The following is a 22,364-nucleotide window of genomic DNA, read 5'->3' as shown; positions in this document are numbered from 1 at the left end:
AGACACAGAGAGAAAGACAGATAGAGGGAGAGAGAGAGAATGGGCGCGCCAGGGCTTCCAGCCTCTGCAAACGAACTCCAGACGCGTGCACCCCCTTGTGCATCTGGCTAACGTGGGACCTGGGGAACCGAGCCTCGAACCGGGGTCCTTAGGCTTCACAGGCAAGCGCTTAACCGCTAAGCCATCTCTCCAGCCCTCGTCTCAGTTCTAATCACATCAAGCATGATTGCAACATCCTTGCCGCATGGTTAGGAAGTGTGTGTGTATAGAGTCCTCAGGAGAGGGTCTGGCGAGGAGCAAGCCCTGTAGAAAGGTTATTCTTATCTTAGAAGTGAGCTTAGAAGGGCTGAGGAAAGGGCTCAGCAGTTACAAGCACTTGCTTGCAAAGTGCTGGCTTGGGTTCAGTTCCCAAATGCCCATGTAAAACTAGATGCACAAAGTGGCACATGGATCTGGAGTTTATTTGTAGCAGAGAGAGGCCCCGATATGCCCATTGTGTGCGTGTGTGTGCATGTGTCACAAATAAATGTTTAAGGCTGAACATGGTGGCACATGTCTTTAATTCCAGCACTTGAGAGGCAGAGGCAGGATGATTGCAGTGTGTTCGAGGCCACCCTGAGAGTACACAGTGAATTCCAGGTCAGCCTGGGCTAGAGTGAGACTCTACCTTGAAAAACCAACAGCAATAAAAAAAATTAGGTTTAGCAAAAAAAAAAAAAAAAAAATCATAGCAATTTTGTCCCTCTGGGTACAGACTACAGATGCCCATGTGCCCTTATGCCATCTCTGAACTGGCTGTTCTTCAAAGCCACTAGGTATGGCTGCATAGCTGTGTGCATGGCTCTGAGGGCATCATATACTGACCCTGCGGTGACAACCTGGCACCTTGTCCTCTACCAACAGCAATACTGTATGTTTTTCCAGCTGCAGTTTGATTTTATGTCTTGATGAAAGAGTGATGAGGGAAGGTCCCTTGAAGGCATTCTCTCTCTCTCTCTCTCTCTCTCTCTCTCTCTCTCTCTCTGTCTCTGTCTCTGTCTCTCTGTTTTTTTTTTTGGTTTTTCAAGGTAGAATCTCACTCTAACCCAAGCTGACTTGGACTTCACTATGTAGTATGTAGTCTCAGGGTGGCCTCGAACTCATGGTGACCCTCCTACCTCTGCCTCTGAGGCACTTAGTTCCTAGAGGGAGCTTCTTGAGAACCCAACTTCATGTTTTTAAAAATATTTCATTTATTTATTTATTGGAAAGAGAGAAAGAGGCATATAGATAAAGAGAGAATGTGCGTGCCAGGGCTTCCAGCCACTGCAAATGAACTCCAGATGCATGCACCACCTTGTGCACCTGGCTTATATGGGTACTGGAGAATCAAACCTGGGTCCTTAGGTTTCACAGACAACCACCTTAACCACTAAACCATCTATCCAGTCCAGCTTTGTCTTTTTCTTTTTTTGTTTTTCAATTTTTTAAAAAATATATGTATTTTTTTATTGAAAACTTCTATACTTACAGACAATAAGCAATGATATTGGGTTGGGGAGATGGCTTAGTGGTTAAGGCATTTGCCTGCAAAGCCAAAGGATCCAAGTTCAATTACCCAGGACCCACATAAGCCAGATGCACAAGGGGGTGCATGTGTCTGGAGTTCATTTGCAGTGGCTGGAGGCCTTGGCACACCCATTCATTCTCTCTCAAATGAATTATATATATATATATACACATATATATATATATATATGTGTGTGTGTATATATATATAAAAAGCTGGTGTGGTGGTGACACCTTTAATCCCAGCACTCGGGAGGCAGAGATAGGAGGATCGCTGTAACTTAACTTCAAGGCCACCCTGTGAATTCTAGTTGAGCTTGAGCTAGAGTGAGACCCTATTGGCAGTGGGGGGAAACCATGATATTTCCCTCCCCTCCCCCACTTTCCCCTTCACAACTCCACTCTCCATTATATCCCCTCCCTTTCTCTGTTAGTCTCTCTTTTAATTTGATGTCATCATATTTTCTCCTATTATGAGGGTCTTGTGTAGGTATTGCTAGGCACTGCAAGGTAGTGGATATCGAGGCCAATTTCTGTCCCGACAGTTGCATTGTGAGGAGTGGTACCCTTCTTTTGGCTCTTACGTTCTTTCCACCACCTCTTCCACAGTGGACCCTGAGCCTTGGAGGGTGTGATAGAGATGTTTCAGTGCTGGACACTCCTCTGTCCCTTCTTCTCAGCACTATGTTACCTTTTGGGTCATCTCAGTGGTCACTGCCATCTGAAAAGAGAAGCTTCTCTAACCAGAAGTGAGAGTAACATTAACATATGAATATGAACATTAAGTATAGTGCTTTCAGGGCAGTTTGGTGACAATAATATATGCATTTGTCTAGACAAGAGCAGGGTTTATACCCCTAAGGTTCATGACCTCCCCTTCATGTCTTTTTCTGACCTTACCCTGGAAGTCTCCCAGCCTTACTTCCACAAAGTACGTGTTACTCAGCTTTTTGTTAGTCTAATAAAATACCTGAGGTAGGGCTGGGGTAGTTCAGTCTACGAGCACTTGCCTAGCAGGCGCAAGGCCAAGGGTTTGAAAAAAAAAAAAAAAAAAAACAACCTGATATAATCCACTTGCAAAGAGGAAAGGTTTGTTTCAGGTTTTCGGGTTTCATTTCCTGTTCATGGGGACCCGTTGTTTTTTGGCCTGTGATGAGGCCGTACCCCGCGGTAGGGAGTGCAGGTCAGTCATCCACCTCACAGGACAGAAGAGCTACAAAGGGGAGACCACCGTACAACGAGGAGACTGGGCAGGCATGCAGGGAGGCCACTATGGGGAACAGAGACTCACAATGCCAGCTTCATCCCCATAAGTGGCCAGTGGATGCCTGCCCCAAGAGTGAAGTGTGGGACTGTACAGTTATTCCAACTGATATTGTAGAAAGTCAAAACCCATCTAATTAACACATAATCAGTTGCCATTTAAGGTCGCGATAGGCTTCAGAGCAGTTTGTTATACAGCCCATGGCTACGTGAGACAGCATAGCATTGTCCATCTATTTTCCCATCTGTGTTGGACTCCAGAGCCCAGCCTGTATCAGGGACAGAATCAGAGAACTGTGTCTCTTTTGGGAGCATTGGTCCCCCAGCCTGAAGCCAGAGCCTCTTCAGCACCTAGAGTCACATGGAACAAAGACTGGAGCAGGTGCCTTATTCATTGAAACCTCCCTCAGGATACCATCAAGTAGTGTGGGGACTGAGGGCTTGAAGACATCCCTTGACCACAAGGGAAGGGGTGGCAGGGAGGCTGAGCCTTAGTCCAGCTGTGCAACTCACTGGGAACCGCTGGTCCTTCAGCCTCTTCTCCCTGAGGAGGTGGAATGCCCAGCAAACATTCCCTGGCAAGGCCTCTTCCAGGTGACTGTGAAACTGTGCATGGGGCATTCTGAAGCTGCAGGAAACCAGCAGCAGGGGGCGCATGGCGCCGCTGCATCACTGGGTTCTGTGACCACATCGCTGCCTCAGGCCAGCATGTTCCCCAAGCAAGCCCAGCCTTCCCAACGCGCCCAAGTGTGCCCTTTCCTGCCTCCCCCTGTTCAGGTAAGGCTGCCTGCACTTGACGTTCAAGCACGGAAGAGTAAGAAGAAAGCTGAGTGTGAGTGGGAGGCCAGACCCAATGTGGGATGGTTTCTCGCTCACAAGACATGTTCCCGGAGTTATGGGGTGGGGGCTTTATCCAGGCACAGCTAATCGTTCTCCAATTCCCCTCCCCTCCTCCCTGAGCTTCACCTTGAGACCCCTTCAGCACAGGCCTTAGCTGCTAGCTCATGAGATGAGGGTTGCCCTATCTATCCACCCTTGCCCCGCTTTTCCAAAAATAAACTCTCCAGCACCAGGCAGAAGAATCTGACAGCAATAAATTTATTAAGTAACCCCCCCTCCAAATAAAACCAGTTTAAAAAAAAAACCATAAAATATCAGGCTGGAGGCACAATAAAACAGAAGACAAATGGTCAACGCGAATACAGAGGTGGCCTAACTGGGGATGACAGAGCCGGGTGGACTCAATGAAGGGTTAGGATGGCCATAAATATTGAAGGACCAAAACCTGGGGGCAGTGTCAATAGCTAGAGAGCTGTGGGGGACAGATGCTGCTTGTCTTGGCCCTGGCTGCCACTGGTCTGCACACCCCAGCTGTGAGCGGTTTCACTTGGGGCCCTGGGCCTCGGATTCCTCTTCATCATCTTCGTACATTTCACCCTCCTCGTCGGCGGTGGCATCCTGGTACTGCTGGTACTCGGACACCAGGTCGTTCATGTTGCTCTCGGCCTCGGTGAACTCCATCTCATCCATGCCCTCGCCCGTGTACCAGTGCAGGAAGGCCTTGCGCCGGAACATGGCGGTGAACTGCTCGGAGATACGTTTGAACAGCTCCTGGATGGCCGTGCTGTTGCCGATGAAGGTGGAGGACATCTTGAGCCCCCGGGGCGGGATGTCGCACACGGCCACCTTGACGTTGTTGGGGATCCACTCGACGAAGTAGCTGCTGTTCTTGCTTTGGATGGCCAGCATCTGCTCGTCCACCTCCTTCATGGACATGCGCCCGCGGAAGACGGTGGCCACGGTCAGGTAGCGGCCGTGGCGCGGGTCGCACGCGGCCATCATGTTCTTGGCGTCGAACATCTGCTGGGTGAGCTCGGGCACGGTCAGGGCACGGTACTGCTGGCTGCCCCGGGCCGTGAGTGGGGCAAAGCCAGGCATGAAGAAATGCAGGCGGGGGAAGGGCACCATGTTGACAGCCAGCTTGCGCAGGTCGGCGTTGAGCTGGCCGGGGAAGCGGAGGGAGGTGGTGACTCCACTCATGGTGGCTGAAACGAGGTGGTTGAGGTCCCCGTAGGTGGGTGTGGCCAGCTTGAGGGTGCGGAAGCAGATGTCGTAGAGAGCCTCGTTGTCGATGCAGTACGTCTCGTCCGTGTTCTCCACCAGCTGGTGGATGGACAGCGTGGCGTTGTAGGGCTCCACCACCGTGTCCGAGACCTTGGGCGAGGGCACCACGCTGAAGGTGTTCATGATGCGGTCCGGGTACTCCTCGCGGACCTTGCTGATGAGCAGCGTGCCCATGCCCGAGCCCGTGCCGCCGCCCAGCGAGTGCGTCAGCTGGAAGCCCTGCAGGCAGTCGCAGTTCTCGCACTCCTTGCGCACCACGTCCAGCACCGAGTCCACCAGCTCCGCGCCCTCCGTGTAGTGGCCCTTGGCCCAGTTGTTGCCGGCCCCACTCTGGCCTGTGGAGACAGAAAAGGCAGACGTGACCGGCAAGGGTCGAGAGGCCTGCAGCCCAGAACTCCAGGGCCTTCCTGAACCTTCCAGAAGGAAGCTGCATTCTTGGTTTCCTAGAAAGTGCACACCCTGCAGAACATTACCTTTGCACCCCATTCTGGGCCCTGCCTGGGCCATCACTGCTGAGTTCTGGGGACCCCAGCTGCAGGATGATTTGGACAGGAGATGGAGAAGCTGGGACCAGACCAGACCTGTGCTGCCTCCCAGGTGTGTCCTGGGCGGGTAGTGCAGCCCTCTCCCTCCGGCCCCCTTTTCCTTCCACTGGCCTGCTGAGAGCTCAGCGGGAGCGCTTCTCAGCCGCCCTCCCTGCTCTCTTCAACAGGCTCGAACTAAATACTCCTGCTTTCCAAAATAAAAAGAAACCCGCGGCACAAGGCATTTGTAGCCCTGAGAATTCCTTGAGGCGCAGGACTGGTTGAGAACTGAAACGTCCAGTTAAGGCGCTGGGGTCTTAAAAGGCAGAAGCGAGGTAAACTCATAGTCTCATGACTGAGTGAGCATTGGGGACCTGCCACTGAGATACAGGCTCAAGGGCACCCTGAGCTCTTGCCACATGCTTATGAACTTGAATTCTTTAAGGCCCCACTTCTGTGTTTTCTGTTACAATTCCAGAAGGTTGTTTTACACCACTAGGTAAGCAGGGTGTTTCTTGCATGGAGTCTGTCCTCTGGACCATCAGTGCCCACTGTAAAATGGGAGAGTCACTTTTACCCTGCAGGCTTCTACTGAGGGCCTGGCTTCATCCTCTTTCTGATGCTCCACACCTGTCCTCTGAACTGGGTTTGCCTGTCATCACATCCCGGAACACGAGAAACTTACCAAAGATGAAATTGTCAGGCCTGAAGAGGTGCCCAAAGGCCCCAGATCGGACGCTGTCCATGGTCCCAGGCTCAAGGTCCACCAGGATGGCTCTGGGCACATACTTGTGAGCTGAGGGAAGATGGTGTTCAGTGACGTGGGTCAAGGGTCCCAAGGGCATTATCTCCTCCTCTCTGAATACTCTCTCTACCCTGCCAGCCTCCTACTCTGACCCATAGGGCTGGCATGTGTGCCACAGGCCTGGATGATGCTAAACTCCTGGCCATGTGTGGAATGCTTCACACACAGGACAGCTGGGCTCAAGTCATGTTCCAGGAAGACAGGTTAGCATTGTATCAGTCTGTGATGAAAATGACTTGGTACCAGCTGCCACATAGCATTAACCAAGTTCTCCCTCTGACCCCCACGAGCCCAGTATACACCAATCTCCTGCCTGTCCCTTAACTGTCAAAAGCTCTCAGGGCCATTAAATACATCTGCATCTCATTCTATAGTGGCCTACTCTGTGACTTTCTCCCCCCCCCCCCCCGCACTCCCCACCCCGAGGTAGAGTTTCACTGTAGCCCAGGCTGACCTGGAACTCACTATGTAGTATCAGCAATCCTCCTACCTCTGCCTCCCCCATGGGGGGATTAAAGGCATGCACCACCACACCTGGCTTTGCTATCTTTTTTTGGTTGTTGTTTGGTTGGTTGGTTTTTTTTGTTTTGTTTTGTTTTTTTTGAGGTAGGGTTTCACTCTAGCCCAAGCTGACCTGGAGTTCACTATGTAGTCTCAGGGTGGCCTTGAATCATGGCAATCCTCCTACCTCTGCCTCCCGAGTGCTGGGATTAAAGGCATGTGTCACTATGCCCGGCTTTTTTTTTTTTTTTTTAGAGATAGAGGCAGTTAGAGAGAATGGGCATGCCAGAGCCTCCAGGCACTACAAACAAACTCCAGATGCATTCGCCACTTTGTTCATCTGGCTTATGTGGGTACTAGGGAGTCAAACCTGAGTCCTTAGACTTTCCAGACAAGTGCCTTAACTGCTAAGTCATCTCTCTAGCCTCGACTTGCCCAGTCTCCAGTCACAGTCACGTGTGCTGAGGCAGAGGTGCTGCTGCTAGGACTCCACCCATCTCTCTGACAGGGTTGGGATGGGTACTGGACGGGTGCTTACAGGAGGCTTCATTGTAGTAGACGCTGATGCGCTCCAGCTGCAGGTCCGAGTCCCCCACATAGTTTCCACTGGGGTCTATGCCATGCTCATCACTGATGACCTCCCAGAACTGCAACAGGGATGAGAGAACAGGAGTCAGAATGGGAACTGTGATCTGAACTAGGCCCTTTCCATCCTGAAGCCTGAAAGCCCTTAGTGAGAGGCTTTAAAGGGAGTAATTATGCACATTACCAACCCCCTAGGACAGACCAGGGCTCAGCCCACGCAGACATGTTTCCAGACCCAAATCTACACTTGTGGGCAAAAGCATACACACCCCATGGGGTAGTTTTTATGCCTTCTTTTCGGAAAAGGGATTGGAGGTACAGCAAAGGTGGAAAGCTGCCAAGAGCAAGTGGTGGGGCAGCATGCAGGCCTGACCCAGCATCGTGTCCTCAGCCACTACATGTGGCTCTCGGGGCCAGTGCCAGTCATGTCCACTGACAAGGTACAGCAGTTATCTGGCAAATCACTGGCTTCAGGTATTGTGGTCCACAGGGACCCTAGGAGCCAGTCTCACTGAGCACCCCCAGTTGGATCTATAGGGGAGCCATTCAAGTCCCCAGTGGAGAATGACTTGCCCAAGGTCATGCATCCCATCCAGGTAGAGCCTAGCAGTATCCAGGGTCATTGGCTTACGGCCTGCTGCACCTGCCCGTCTCCCCTAAGGCAGGAACACAGTGCTCCTCACACGCCGCTCCCTCGACTGCAGCAGGGAAGGGCAGCACAGGGCACAGCCTAGACTCAAGAGCTCATAGCCTGCCCCAACTCTTCCCAGCCTGTGTGATCTTCGGCCAGTCATCAGGGCTCTCTCTCTGTGTCCTGCTGCCATCTGCACAATGGGTCTGATGACAGGAGGTTCTCGAGAGAGCAGTTAATCTGAAGTATAGGAGAGCTGTGGCAGAACCAGTGCCATGCAGGACTGATTACAGGCAGGCAGGCTCCCTGAGGGAGAAAGGCCTGGCACGGGGAAACACTCGGGGCACAGGGTCTACAAAGGACCTCCATAGTCCCATCTGGCATGGATGTGACTGAGCTGCCAGAGCCCCCCCACCCTTGCTCCCTTCTTTCTCCTCAGGGCAGGAAGCACTTGCAGAGGAGTTAATTTTTTTTTTTTTTTAATGGCATGCAGGCCTCCAAAAACAAAGGGCCTCTACATGGGAGTCACGCAGAGGCAAGGATTACTCAACGAAGAAAGCAGGTTAGAAAACAATTTGCATGTGCTTATCTATATTTGGATGTCTCTGACAGAAGCTCTGCCTGGGGACATGATCCCAGGATTGAGAACAGTACCCTTTGGTACTGTTGGAATTTTGTCATGTGCATGTTGGCTTAAAAAAGATTAGTTAAAAATATTTTTTTTTAGCCTAAAGAGTTTGAACAGAATCACCATTATAAAACCACACGGGGGTTGGCAGCTTATCCTGAGGGACTCTTTCCAGAGGTCATTTCTCAGTAACAGGCTTGGATTTCTTCCTCCTTTTTTTTTTTTTTTTTTAATCTTTTTGAGGTATGGTTTCACTCTAGCTCAGGCTGACCTGGAATTCACTATGTAGTCTCAAGGTTTCCACCTATTTTTTTTGTTTGTTTATTTTTATTTATTTATTTGAGAGGGACAGACAGAGAGAGACAAAGAGGCAGATAGGGAGAGAGAGAATGGGAGCACCAGGGCCTCCAGCCACTACAAGCAACCTCCAGATGTGTGTGCCACCTTGTGCATCTAGTTTATGTGGATCCTGGGGAATCGAGCCTCGAACTGGGGTCCTTAGGCTTCACAGCAAGCACTTAACCACTAAGCCATCTCTCTAGCCCTCCTCCTCCTCTTTTATAAAAATATTTTTAATTCTTATTTTTATTTATTTATTTGAAAGAGAAGGAGAGAATATGGATGTGCCAGGGCCTCTAGTCACTGCAAAAGAACTCCAGATGCATGAGCCACCTTGTGGATCTGGCTTACATGGGTACTAGGGAATAGAACCCGGGTCCTTAAGACAAGTGCCTTAACTGCTAAGCCATCCCACCAGCACCCCCTGCCTTTTTTGGCTTTCAAGGTAGGGTCTCGCTCTAGCCCACACTGTCCTGGAATTCACTATGTAGTGTCAGGGTGGTCTCAAGTTCATGGCGATCCTCCTGCCTCTGCCTCCTGAGCCCTGGGATTAAAGGCATGTGCCACCGCTCCCAGCTCCAGATGTGTTAATTTTTTTAACTGGGAAAATAAAAACTTAGAAATGTCAGAGGCATTCATTCAGGCCTGACCCTGCTGTTTAGCCTGGAAGCTGGCCTAGAGAACTCCAGTTGCTAGTATTCTCTGAGCCAGGGACTTAGCCTGCATAACCCTGGGGCATCATCCAACCTCTGGCTTCAGGGTTCCCACAGCCACCAACCCATACATTGGTGGAGGAGCTCAATGTCACGTGTGAGTGACTGAGTCACTGGGCTGTCCGCGAGTCTACGAGGTTCTCTACAGCTGGCTGTCCTGGGGAAGTGGACTAGTGAACTAGTCCTACCTATAAGGTGGACGTGTCAGTAGTGCCTACAAGCAGCTAGCCTGGGCCTGAAAGCATTCAGCAGATATGGGCTTCATTTGTGAAAAGATCATAGGTGCTATTTTGGGGGTTTTATTTTATTTTATTTACTCTGAGAGAGAGAGGGAGGGGGAGAGAGAGAGAGAATGGGTACACTAGGACCTTCAGCCGCTGTGAACTCATCACACGTGCGCCCCCTCGTGCACATGTGCACCATTGCATGCTTGTCTCATTACATCTGACTTGGTGGGACCTGGAGATTCCAACAGTAGTCCTCAGGCTTTACAGGCAGCACCTTAGCTGCTAAACTGTCTCTCCAGCCCTATTTAGAGGTTTTTAAATATTTAATTAACTTATTTATTTGAGAGAGAGAGAGAGAGGCAGATAGAGAACGGGCGCACCAGAGCCTCTAACCACTGCAAACAAATTCTAGATACATATACCATGTGGCTTTATGTGGGTACCGGGGAATTGAACCCAGCCCCCTAAGCTTTGCAGACAAGTGCCTTAACCACTGAGGCTTCTCTCCAGCCTTCTATTTAGAGTTTTAAAGTCATATGTACACATAACAAAACAAATCAGAAGATAGAAAAACAGTGGTATCCCAAGAAACATGTCTCAAGTTGGGATAAAGAGACTTTTCAGGGGCTGGAGAAATGGTTTAGTGGTTAAGGAGCTTACATACAAAGCCAAAGGACTCAGGTTCAATTCCCCAGGACCCATGTAAGCCAGATGCTCAAGGGGTGTGCACATCTGGAGTTCATTTGCAGTGGCTGGAGGCCCTGGCACACCCATTATCTCCCTCCCTCTCTCTCAAATAAATAAAGAAAAATATTTTTTTTTAAAAAAGAGACTTCATAGTTTGCCCTTTGCTAATGCTAGCGGATGGTTAAATGGCAGGCTATATAAGCTGAATGTGTGGTGTTGCACACCTATAATCTCAGCACTCAGGAGGCTGAAGCAGGAGATCTCTATAAATTCACAACCAGTCTGAGCTACATACTAAGGTCTTGCCTCAAAACATTTTAATTTTTAAAATTTATTTATTTGAGAGAGAAAGAGTGGGAAAGGCTCAAAACATTTTAATTTAAAAATAAGTAAATAGGGCTGGAAAGATTGCTTAGTGGTTAAGGTGCTTGCCTGTGAAGCCTAACAACACATGCTTAACTCTCCATGTCCCACATCGCCAGATGCACAATGATACAAGCATGCAATGTCACACATGCACACAAGGGGGCGCACGCGTCTGCAGTTCATTCACAGCTGCTGAAGGCCCTGGCACACCCACTCTCTCTCTCAAAATAAAAAAAAAAATTAATAATGAGCTGGTTATGGTGGCACATGCCTTTAATCCCAGCACCTGGAAGGCAGAGGTAGGAGGATCACCATGAGTTCAAGGCCACCCTGAGACTACATAGTGAACTGCAGGTCAGCCTGGGCTAGAGCATGATCCTACCTCCGGGGGGGAAAAAAAAAAAAAAAAGAGGAGGAGGAAAAAATAAGTAAATAGCAGATCACTTTGTAGTGTTTCTTTTCTCTTTATTCTTCTTGAGACAGAGTGCTGGTATATTACCCAAGCTGGCCTCAAAATTTTAGGGCAAAATTCTTTTGCCTCAGCCTCCCCAGTTGCTAGGGCTACAGGTGTACAACATCACACTTAGCTCTCTATAGTGTTTCAATGTTTTTTTGTGGCAAGCCCAACAAACTGGACTTTTTTTTTTAATTCTTTTTGTTCATTTTTATTTATTTGAGAGTGACATAGGGAGAAAGAGGCAGATAGAGAGAGAGAGAAAGAGTGAGAATGGGCACGACAGGGCTTCTGGCCACTGCAAATAACTCCAGATGCATGTGCCCCTTTGTGCATCTGGTTAACGTGGGTCCTGGAGAATCGAGCCTTGAACCGGGGTCCTTAGGTTTCACAGGCAAGCACTTAACTGCTAAGCCATCTCTCCAGCCCCAAACTGGCCTTTTTAAAAGCAAGAGACCGAGGGAGAGAGAGAAAAAAAAAAGAGAGAGAGAGAGAAGGGGGGGAATTGGCACATCAAGGCCTCCAGACACTGTGATAGAACTCCAGATGTATGTGCTACCTAGTATGCAGATGTGACCTTGCACAAACGCCTTAACTGCTAAGCCATCTCTCCAGCTTCGTTTTTTTTTCAGGCTGACCTCCAACACACAGCAATACTCCTACCTAAGTCTCCCAGTGCAGACACCATACCCAGCCTGTTTTTTGTTTGTTTTTTTTTTTTTTGCTTGCCTGTGTGTATGTAACATGTTGTGTGCATGTGTGTGGTATACACATATAAATGTGTGTTGCAGCACCCCATGCACTCACCTACAATGGCCAGAACAGAATGTTGGATGTCCTGCTCCATCGCTCTTCCACCCATTCTTTTTTTAGCTGATTATTTTTATTTTATATATTTATTTATTTGAGAGAGAGAGAGAGTGAAACAATGAGCACAGCAGGGCCTTCAGCCACTGTAAACGAACTCCAGACACATGTGCCACCTTGTGCATCTGGCTTACATGGGTCCTGAGGAATCGAACCAAGGTCCTTTGGCTTTGCAGGCAAATGCCTTAACTGCTAAGCCATCTCTCCAGCCCCAACCATTCTGTTTATTTATTTTATTTTTAAAATTATTTATTTATTAGCCAGGTGTGGTGGTGCATGCCTTTAATCCCAGAACTCGGGAGATAGAAGTAGGATTATTGCCATGAGTTCAAGGCCACCCTGAGACTATATAGTAGAGTGAGACCCTACCTCGAAAAATCAAAACAAAACAAAAATTATTTATTTGAGAGAGAGACAGAAATGGAATGAGCATGCCAGGGCCTCCAGCCCCACTGCAAATAAAATCCAGATGCATGCACCACCTTGTGTATCTGGAATACATGGGTCCTTGGGAATTGAACCTGGGTCCTTTGGCTTTGCAGGCAAGTGCCTCAACCACTATGCCGTCCTTATTTTATTTTATTTTTTTGAGGTAGGGTCTCCATTTCACTATGTAGTCTTAGGATGGCCTTGAACTCTCTGCGATCCTCCTACCTCTGCATCCCAAGTGCTGGGATTAAAGGCATGCGCCACCACGCCTGGCTCTTTCACCCATTCTTGTTTGAGTTGGAGTCTCTTAACTAATATTGGAGCTGCTGCTTTTCATGAGTTAGAGTGATTTCCTGGTCTTTGCTCCCCTTTACAGGACTGGGGTTACAGGCACGCATGGCCAAGCCCAGTGGCTATGAGAGTCAAACTTGGTCAGTTTCAGGCCCTCATGTTTGTGCAGAAAGCACACCTAACCCTTTCTCCAGCCCTTGTCTTTCATTTTTTGTCATTCTCATGGGGATCAGATCCAAGGCCTCCTGCATGCTAGGCAAGTACTCTACTACTGAGCGACATTTCCAGCCTCTTTCAGGATCTAACTCTAGAACAAGATGACCTAGAACTCACTTTATAGCACAGGTTGGCCTCAAATTCATGGCAATTCTCCTACCTCAGCCTCTTGAGTGCTGGTATAAAGGTGTGCACCACCATGCCTGGCATGTTTCCATTTTTACAGGAAAATAATACATTAATAATTGCTTTTTGCCAGGCTTGGTAGCACACGCCTTTAATTCCAGTGCTCAGAGGCAAAAGTAGGAGGATCGCTGTGAGTTCAAGGCTACCCTGAGACTACATAGTGATTCCAGGTCAGTCTAGGCTAGAGAGAGACACTGCCTCCAAAAACAAACATAAGTAAATGACGACAACAACAATAATAATTGCTTTGTAATTAAAATCAATAAAATGGTAACTCAAAATGAAATCTTGCCAGGCATAGTGTTGTACAATTGTAATCCCAGCTGGAGGAACCAAAACCAAAAAAAAAATAAAAAAAACCCTTATCAGTAAAATATACTACGTATTAACAAGTAACTGAATATGAATCTGAATATATGCAGCATTCGAGGAAAGGAAACCACCAGGTGTCAGCAGCCCCAAGGATCCTGTCCTCTCCCTTAAACCCTGGGCTCCATTTAGCAGACCATGGTGGCGCTGTCCGCGAGGGCGCTGTCCACGGTGCTGACCTTCTCTGACATCTGCTTTCCACTCTGAGAACAATAGGTGACAGGAAGCCAAGGCCAAGTTGGACGGTACAGCCTCCTCAGCAGGGCCAGGAACCACAAGTACTTAGCTCCTTAGGGCCCCCAGTGCCTTCCCGGCTAGGTCCCCTGGAGTGGAGGGGGTGTGGTAGGGATCACCCTCTCCCATTGGCTATCAATCAGGCTCCACCCCTCCAGAGGCCCCACCCAACAGCCTAGGGAAAGGGACTCCTGGTATAGACAAAGACCACACAAAGATACTTTCCAGAGGGCTCCTGGACTGTCCTATCCCTGGATGGGAGAATGGGTCCACAGCTCCTAACCCCAGCAAAGTAAGGAGAGTGGGTGGCCTAGTTACGTGGTTTTTTTTTTTTTGTTTTGTTTTGTTTTGTGGGCGTGAGTCACCGCCCATCCTGACATGTCTGCACAGACCTAAACTAAAATTTCTGCCTTGCCCCAACCCGTGGTATGCTCCAAAGCAAGTGACTCAACTTGCTGGAGCTTCACTTTTCTCAGCCTAGGGGGAGGGTGAACCCCATCTCATGGCCTTTGAGAGGCGAAGAGAGGCACCAGGCCTGGTGACTTAACACTCACAGGTAGTGACAAACTCATGAATCGTTAATGCATCCCAAGTGTTTGCTCTTGCCCTCAGACTTCTCTTTCTACCGCACCCCAACCCAGGCACCTCACTAGAGCCAGTGGCCCTTTGTGCTAAGACGGACACCACCCAAGGACCCACAAGCAAGAAAACAGTCCTCACTGCCCATCCATCGCTTGCTACTGTAGGGCAGCTCTCACCAGGACCCACATGTGGTCTGGAGCAGATGTTGAGAAGGTGAATCCCTCACAGGCCCTGGCCCCTCAGTCTGGTCTCTGGAAACCTTCTAGAACAGGGAGGTGTTGTGGGAGGAGGGGCTGTGGAAAAGTAAGACACTAGTCCCCAAGAAAATTCTCCCCTCTTGCTTGTATTGTTTAAAAGGATCAAATAATAAATTTTAAAACATGCATGAATTAAGAAAAATGTCCCTGGAAAAATAAGAAGTAATGGGCATGCCTTTAATCCCAGCACTTGGAAGGCAGAAGTAGGAGGATTGCCATGAGTTCAAGGCCACCCTGAGACTATATAGTGAATTCCAGGTCAGCCTAGGCTACAGTGAAACCCTACCTTGAAACAAAACAAAACAAAGCAAAAGGCTTTGAGTTTGACAGGAGCCCCTATGGGTTCACAGAGCTGGGCCAGACTCAACATGGGAGGGTCACCTCAAGGCTGCCAACCCTCCCTCCCCCACTCACCCCTGACACTTAGGAGCAGATGTTCAGGGCAAGCCTGGCCCCAGTGACCACATTAATGAGAACTCAGCCCCTCCCTTCAGGCCAGGGCAGCTGTCAGCGATTGCCCCAGGAGTCCTGATTTGATCTGAGACTCTTGCCCCAGGCTGCCTCTCCCCCTCCCATCCTTTCCTAGATCAGGAGCAGCTGTCTCCTCCGTGATTAGGAGTCTCCCTGGCACTGCCCACCCCACCACCACCAAAGACACCTCCGCCCTACAGCCAAACTTGCAATTTACATGTCAGCCACGTGGTTGCCCCAGCCCATGGTAATTAGCTTTTTGTTCCAGCCTGGTCTCCATGGTAACATCCTCCAGAGGCTGCCTTCGCCTGGCCCCTCCCCTCCAGGACCTGTCTCTCCCACCTCCTTCTTTAGGAACCAGCTCCCCACCACCACTGATCTGGGTCTTGGCCTCAGAACTGACAAAGCTAGGCCACCCCGTTTGTTGAGAGGGAAGACCCTTCAAGTAGTAGCACACCCCCCCCATTCAGCCCAACCTGCAGGTTGGGCATTGGCGGAGGACCCAAGTGGGCTGCTGCCTCAGTCTTCCCCTTGCTGTGACCTTGGACAAGGAGCAGCCTTCTAGGGCGTGGGCACAGAACAGCTACCTCCTGAGTCAGGGAAGGGATGTAGAGTCATTGCACCAACACCTTTTCCTGCCCAAGCCCCAACAACTGGAGGTGGGCTAACAATGGAGGGAAAGTGGAGCAGAGACGCAGCTCTCCACCGCATCCCTACAAACCGGCTTTGTTCCGAGTCCAGTTCTGAGTGGGAAGCCCTGAGAGGGCCCATCCAGGATTGAGGGCTTTGCCCAGGCAGGGCTGAGCTGAGGGGACAGACCAGTCCTGGACCAAGGTCACCCTAGTCCAGGCCCAACCCCTCCAACAAAGGAACAGGGTGGGGCTGGAAGCAGAGGGTGATCTGAGCAAGGATGGGGGAGTGAGGGCTCACTGGCCCCTTGGAAGGACCATTCTGGTTCTCCAGTGGGGGTTTGGACAGAGGGAGTCATTATGGGTTTAGGGGAGAGCCCCACCCAAAGATGCCCGCCACACCCATTTCACATCAGACTAAGTGGCGGTCCCAAAGACGGCCACGCCTGGACGGCGCCCCCACTCCACCCCGCACCTGCTGGCACCCCGGGGGCGGGCGCAAAATGAATGGAGCCGGGTCAGCGGGGCTGCATCCCGATGGCCAGGGGCAACCTGGCACGGAGCAGAATGACGGGTGTGGGGGAAGCAAGGTGGGAGACCCCAGGGGTCCCAGTCTCCCGCTTCGGGGCTGGGCTCCTTCCTTTGTTCGGCCGGCGACAGCGGGGGCTCGGGGTGCAGCTTCCCTTTTCCTCTCCGGGTCCAGCACCCGTGGGGACGAGGGACACGGAACGCGGGGCGGCGCGACCTCACCTTGGCCCCGATCTGGTTGCCACACTGGCCGGCCTGGATGTGTACGATCTCCCTCATGCTGGCTGCGAGCTGCGGCTGGAGCGCGGGGCGGAAGGCGGGCTGCGGAGACTCGGCGGCCCCCGCCCGGCCCTCTTATAGCGGCGGCCCCGCCCCGCCGGCTGACGTCATCGAGGCGGGCCAATCGCGAGGCGCCGCCGCAGAATGCGGCAGGCTCTGCAGCATCAGCACCGGGCATCGCGCTCCGCCTGCACAATGCGGTGCCCGCCCGGCCGCGCCTTCGGAGGAGGGGCCGCCGTGGGGCCTTGGGCTCCCGGGACAATAGAGCCCCGGCCTTCGGTGCTCCACCCCAGCAGCTGCCCTCGCAGTTCCGCCCCAGCCCCACCCTGTGGCTTTGTGAGGGTCTTTCTTCCTCACCGGTCGTTTAGGGACCAAACCCCATCTTCTCGGTCTGGTGGGTAGACAAGGTACTCTTGAGGTTTTCTCGAGTCCCTACGGGTGGGCAAAGCAGGAAAAACATGGATCCGCCCTAAGCCCGTTGTGCAGGTTTGGGAAACGCCATCATAGCGATGGGTTATGTTTTCAACTGAGGTCTGCAGCGTGGAGGTGGGGGACACCTGACCTCTGCTCCCCAAGGGGCTGCCTTGAGGGTACTGCTCCTCACAAGCATGCACAGCATGTGGCCCCTGCTCCACGAGTATCTGCGTCAGGAATTGTCATAAGGACACAAAAGCCAGGCAATGGACCGGCCAGGGTGGGTGGAGGATGGTGGCGGGGCAGGGTTTTCTGTCTGATCCATTCCCTGATGTCACGGGTACCCTTGGATTCTGGTACAAGTGAGGGTGAGGAGGGACCCTGGAGCCAGCTGGAACGACCTAGGTCGGGTGACTGTGTGTGGAGGGGGTGGTCTTGGGAGGAAGAGTCAGATGATGGTGAGAACACGCAGTGTGTGCGTTATACAATGCATGCATACACCACGGATTTATGCAGTAGCACCTTATAAGGACCTTTATGATAATTCCATGGTAGAAATCTTTCTAGAAGAGTCTGAGACAGCACCACCTTTCATGAACGGGTCCACAAACAAGACTCATTTCACAAGAGCAGCTGAGGACAAGTTGCAGGTACCTGTGTACACGCTGCACAGGCGTGTGCTGTGTGGAGTGGCCGTGCATGATCCTCTCGTCTCAGGAAAAGCTTCCCAATTTGGGGAGTTTAGAGATGGGTCTTTTGTTCTGAAGAGTCGCCCCTCCCCCACAGTGTGTCCGTGATGTGGCTTTCTGTGGTTGGTTTCCAGCTGGCCCTGTGCAAGGAGCCCTGGCTAAGCATCTGGCTCTGCCTCCTTGTCTGCATAGGAGGAGATGCTTGGAAACATCCAGAGGCCTGAACTGCTGTCAGTGCCAGGCTGCTCCCCCTCTCCCTCCCCCTGCCCCGCCTGTGTCCCCAGAGAGTTCTGGTGCCAGGATGAAGGCTGACTCACAGTCCTGTCTCCCAGCAAAGGCTGACTCTGCCGGGAATCAGCTCCCAGTCTCAGGCCAGCAGTCAGGGCTAAGGATTGGCCAAGGGCTGCTTCCCAGACTCAGCTACAATTGAGGCCACTCCAAAAGAGGATAGCTGAATTCTCAGCATCTGTGGAGAGTCCAAAGTGGCCTATGCAGCACAAAGCCCATGTGGCAACAGAGGGAGGGCCCAGCCACTCCGCAGTAGCAAGCAGTGTCGTTCACCTCACCCTAGGTACCACTTCCCTGGAACATGGACTTGAACCCTGCTTAGCCCCACAGCACCCTCCTCCATCCTTAGAGACCAGGTCCTGATACTTCCCAGGACTGGCAGAGAGCACTGATACCCACGTTCAATAGGACACACCCCAGTCCCTGGCCCACCCTGCATCATGGGCCTTTAAGGGCAACTTGGGGAAGATGAGGATGATGGATCCATCCACTGTGTGCCATAGCTGAAGGAGCTGAGGGGATGAGGTCAAGAAATGGACAAGCCCTGGCAAAGGTCACTCAAGGGGCTGGGGCTCTGTGGCCCTGTTGCAGTGTGTGGTTGGGCTGAAGTCAGCCTGGACAGTATCAGAGACCTGTCATCATGGAGGTGACTGAAGACTTCTGAGCCTACTGCCTCATGCCCTGTGCTAGTCTGTATCTACAGAGGAGCTGAGAGGGTCCAATCAGGTCATTCAGGATCTCTCGGGGGCTGTGGTTTCTGTGACTCCCTTGTCCCCGAATCACTCTGATCTCTGCTCTCCCCTCATCCAGAATTCAAGCAACTCCTGCAAGAATCCAGGGCGGACGGTGGTGAGGCCACATCTAAGCTCGGCATTACAGTTGCTTCCTGGCCTTAAGCCTCAGGCTCTGGTCACTGGTTCTCACCAACAGCCTCTGCTGAAGCCAGAATAGGCACTCAGTGGAGCAGGCTGTCCAGTCAATGTGGCAAGTAGTTGGGTACCCACCTCCAGGGTTTCCCATGAGCCTTAGAACTGGTCCTCTAGGCATCAACCCTACTCCCCGTTGTGCACATTGGATACATCCCTTGTGCAAGATGCCCATCCAGCAATTCTGGTCCCTTGAATGATGCAGGGAGCTCACTTCCAGACATAGTCTGCTACTGATCTTTGTGATCTTTCTGGTTACAAAATCTTTCTCCCAAAGCCTTCACCTGAGCAACACTCCTTTGTGGCTCTTGTTCTTTTTAAAAAGTATTTTATTTTTTATTTGACAGACAGAGGCAGATAGAGAGAATAGGTACACCAGGGCCTCCTCCAGCCACTGCAAATGAACTCCAGATGCATGCACCACCTTGTGCATCAGGTTTTACGTGGGTACTGAGGGATCGAACCTGGGTCCTTTGGCTTTGCAGGTAAGTGCCTTACCCTCTTCTTGTCTCAGCAGTTGAGGCCCAGCCCTAAATATGGACAGAAAGATCTGGGTTAAGGTGGGGAATGCCTAGACAGTGGGTAGAGGTAGAGCTCTCCAGGAGAAAGATAGTCTCTTCAGGAGCCTGTGGTCTACCCACACTGCCTGAGGCTCGACCCTGCCTCAGCCTCTTCAAGTCCCCATAGCTGCCTTGGATGGAGTCACACTTACCCCTCTCCCAGGCAGTCTGTGTCCCCAGCTTACAATTCATCTAGTTCATCCTTGGGCAAATGGGGGCCAAGAAGGGGAGGGACTCTGTTTATGAATATCACCATCTCCCTCTGCCCAGCACCTTTACCATGAGATCAAACGTCGCCCTCCCTTCTCACCAGGAGCACAGCAGCACCTCCCTGAGCGTTGTGCGGAGCTCCTGGCTGCGGAAGGCGTAGATGAGGGGGTCGATGATGGAGCTGAAGATGATCAAGGTGAGGAAGAGGTTGAAGTTCTTGAAGATGCAGCTGCAGGTGGGGTGCTTGGGGCACAGGATGATGAGTGTAAGGTGTAGAAAGAAGGGGCCCCAACACAGGAGGAAAATGCCCAGCAGGATAGTGAGGGTGATGGCCCCCTTGAGGCAGAAGCCCTGGCGAGTAGGGCGCTGCCTCTGAAACCGGGCAATGTCCCGGGCGTGCTGACTAGCCCGCATGAGCATATGGGCGTACAGAACTGCCATGAGCACCAGCAGGGCTAGGAAGAAGGTGACGAGGCAGAGCAGAACCACTGTGTGGTTGTAGTAGGCGATGCAGAGGGTGCTGGAGGAGATGCTGGCCACCCAGATGGCAGCGACGGCCCATCGTGCCCGGGGCAGCGTCACAATGCTGTGATAACGCAAAGCGTAGAAGATGGAGATGTAGCGGTCCACAGCAATGGCTCCAAGAAAGCAGAGACTGGACACCATGGAGCTGCAGATAAGCACGTCGATTACATTGTCCAGCTGCTGCGCCACGGCAGCCCTGGTCACCAAGGCCCCCGCCTGTAGTAGCAGGATGATGGTGGTCTCCAACACAATGCTTGTGCTCACCAGCAAGTCCGACAGGGCCAGGCAGCAGATGAAGCAGTACATTGGCGAATGCAGGTTGCGGTTCTTGGCAATGGCAACCACCACCAGCACGTTCTCCACCATGCTCACCAGCCCCAGGCTGAAGAAGAGGCCATCTGGTATGAACACCTGCAGGCACCAGGGTCCTGTCTGGTTACTGGCCAATGTGAGGTTGGAAGTAGCCATAAGGGTGGAGTTGAGCAAATCCAGCAGCAGGCTCTTCTGGAGCCCATGTGTGGACATAGTCCCTTCCAGCAACTGGTGTGAGCCTCCAGGCGTTCTTCTCAGCTCACAGTGCCATCAGGAGGGTTCTAGTGTCCCACACACTTGTCTCCTTCCATCTGGGTACCCCCAGATTTACCCTCACGCTTACCCTCTCTGTGGCTGGACAGACAGGTCGGCCCAGGTGCAACCCAGGCAGAGTCTAGACACTTCCTGGCTAGGACCCTGAGTTACTGCCAGTGTGAAGGAGCCTGGCCCTCTGCTGCTCTCCCTGACTCCTCCCTGGAAGCACATCAGGTCAGGACATTTCTAAGCCTCTAGCCTCCTCCCAGCTTCTCAGTCACCTGCCTCTGATAACTGTGCCTGGCCTCCTGCCTCCCTAGGCTGGGCTGAGCTGAGCTGAGATCCCAGGAAGAATGGAGCCTTTCTCTATATCTTTAAAGTTGTTCACAGAGCCCCTCCTCCTCCTGAGGGTGGCCACATGATGGGCAGATGTCTGGGATGTGAGACATCTGGGCGCCCTCACCACCTTGGGCTGCCACCAGGGGGCTCAAGCAGCACTGGGCGGCTGAGGGAGTCAGCTCCATGTAGAGCACCATGTCTCCCCCTTTTTGTTCAAAGTCCCTGCAGAGTGTCTGGACCTCCCCTCCAAATGCCCAAGCCTTGCTAGGACTTGTCCTGTGCAATCCCACCTGCAAAACCCATCCAGTCCCATCTTAAAACATCTACCCCCTCCCACCAACCCATCTTAAAATAGCTTTTTTTCAGAGCTGTCCTTACCTCCTTCCCCTCCCATATGCCTGCATCAGGCTCAGTTACGGACAAAGAACACCCATCCCTTACCCTCAGCACCCCAAAAGTGGTAGCATTTTCTTCCTTTTTTCTGTTTTTGGTTTTTCATGGCAGGGTCTCGCTCTAGCCCAGGCTGACCTGGAATTCACTATGTAGTGTCAGGGTGGCCTCAAACTCACAGCAATCCTCCTACCTTCCAAGTACTGGGATTAAAGGCATGGGTCACCATGTCCGGCTTTGTTTTTTTTTTTTTTTTTTTTCCTGAAGCAGGGTCTCATTATGGCCCAGATTGGGCCTCAAACTCACAGCAATCCTCCTACCTCAGCTTCCTAAGGCCTACACTATCACACCTAGCTTCAACTTCAAGACCAAGAACTTTCAAACATTACCAAAAAAAAAAAAATCTCAGAAACACCAGGTATCGTGGCACATGCCTTTAATCCCAGCACTTGGGAGGCAGAGGTAGGAGGATCACTATGAGTTCAAGGCCACCCTGAGAATACATAATGAATTCCAAAAGCAAGACCCTACCTTGGAAAAAAAAAATCCCAGGAACAGTGGGCAATGCTGGACAAGGCCCTAGATAGCTTTGCCTAATAACCTCATGGTACCTTGTGAGGTACATGGCTGCTCTGGCCCGTGCCCCTCATGGACTAAGGCTTACTGGTGCCTGTGGATAGCAACCCCCACTTAGCTGCAGTTGTGGGTGGAGGGTTATAATTT

At 51.5% G+C, this 22,364-nt stretch overlaps 2 protein-coding genes across 2 annotated transcripts; both read right to left on the bottom strand.

The window, feature by feature from the left end:
- Positions 1-3,891: 3,891 nt before the first annotated feature.
- Tubb3 (tubulin beta 3 class III) lies at positions 3,892-16,815 on the bottom strand. The gene is made up of 4 exons (XM_004664823.2): positions 16,677-16,815; positions 7,304-7,412; positions 6,145-6,255; positions 3,892-5,270 (listed from the first exon to the last, which is right to left on the bottom strand). Exons 1-4 carry the CDS (start codon positions 16,731-16,733, stop codon positions 4,195-4,197), a joined length of 1,353 nt encoding a protein of 450 aa, XP_004664880.1. The 5' UTR covers positions 16,734-16,815; the 3' UTR covers positions 3,892-4,194.
- Positions 16,816-19,916: 3,101 nt separating this feature from the next.
- On the bottom strand, positions 19,917-20,870 carry Mc1r (melanocortin 1 receptor). The gene has a single exon (XM_004664824.2). It carries the CDS (start codon positions 20,868-20,870, stop codon positions 19,917-19,919), a length of 954 nt encoding a protein of 317 aa, XP_004664881.1.
- Positions 20,871-22,364: the final 1,494 nt, after the last annotated feature.

The sequence above is a fragment of the Jaculus jaculus genome, chromosome 1, assembly GCF_020740685.1.
Source record: "Jaculus jaculus isolate mJacJac1 chromosome 1, mJacJac1.mat.Y.cur, whole genome shotgun sequence".
In the NCBI taxonomy this organism is placed as follows: domain Eukaryota; kingdom Metazoa; phylum Chordata; class Mammalia; order Rodentia; family Dipodidae; genus Jaculus; species Jaculus jaculus.
This window is presented reverse-complemented; position numbering and strand designations above follow the sequence as displayed.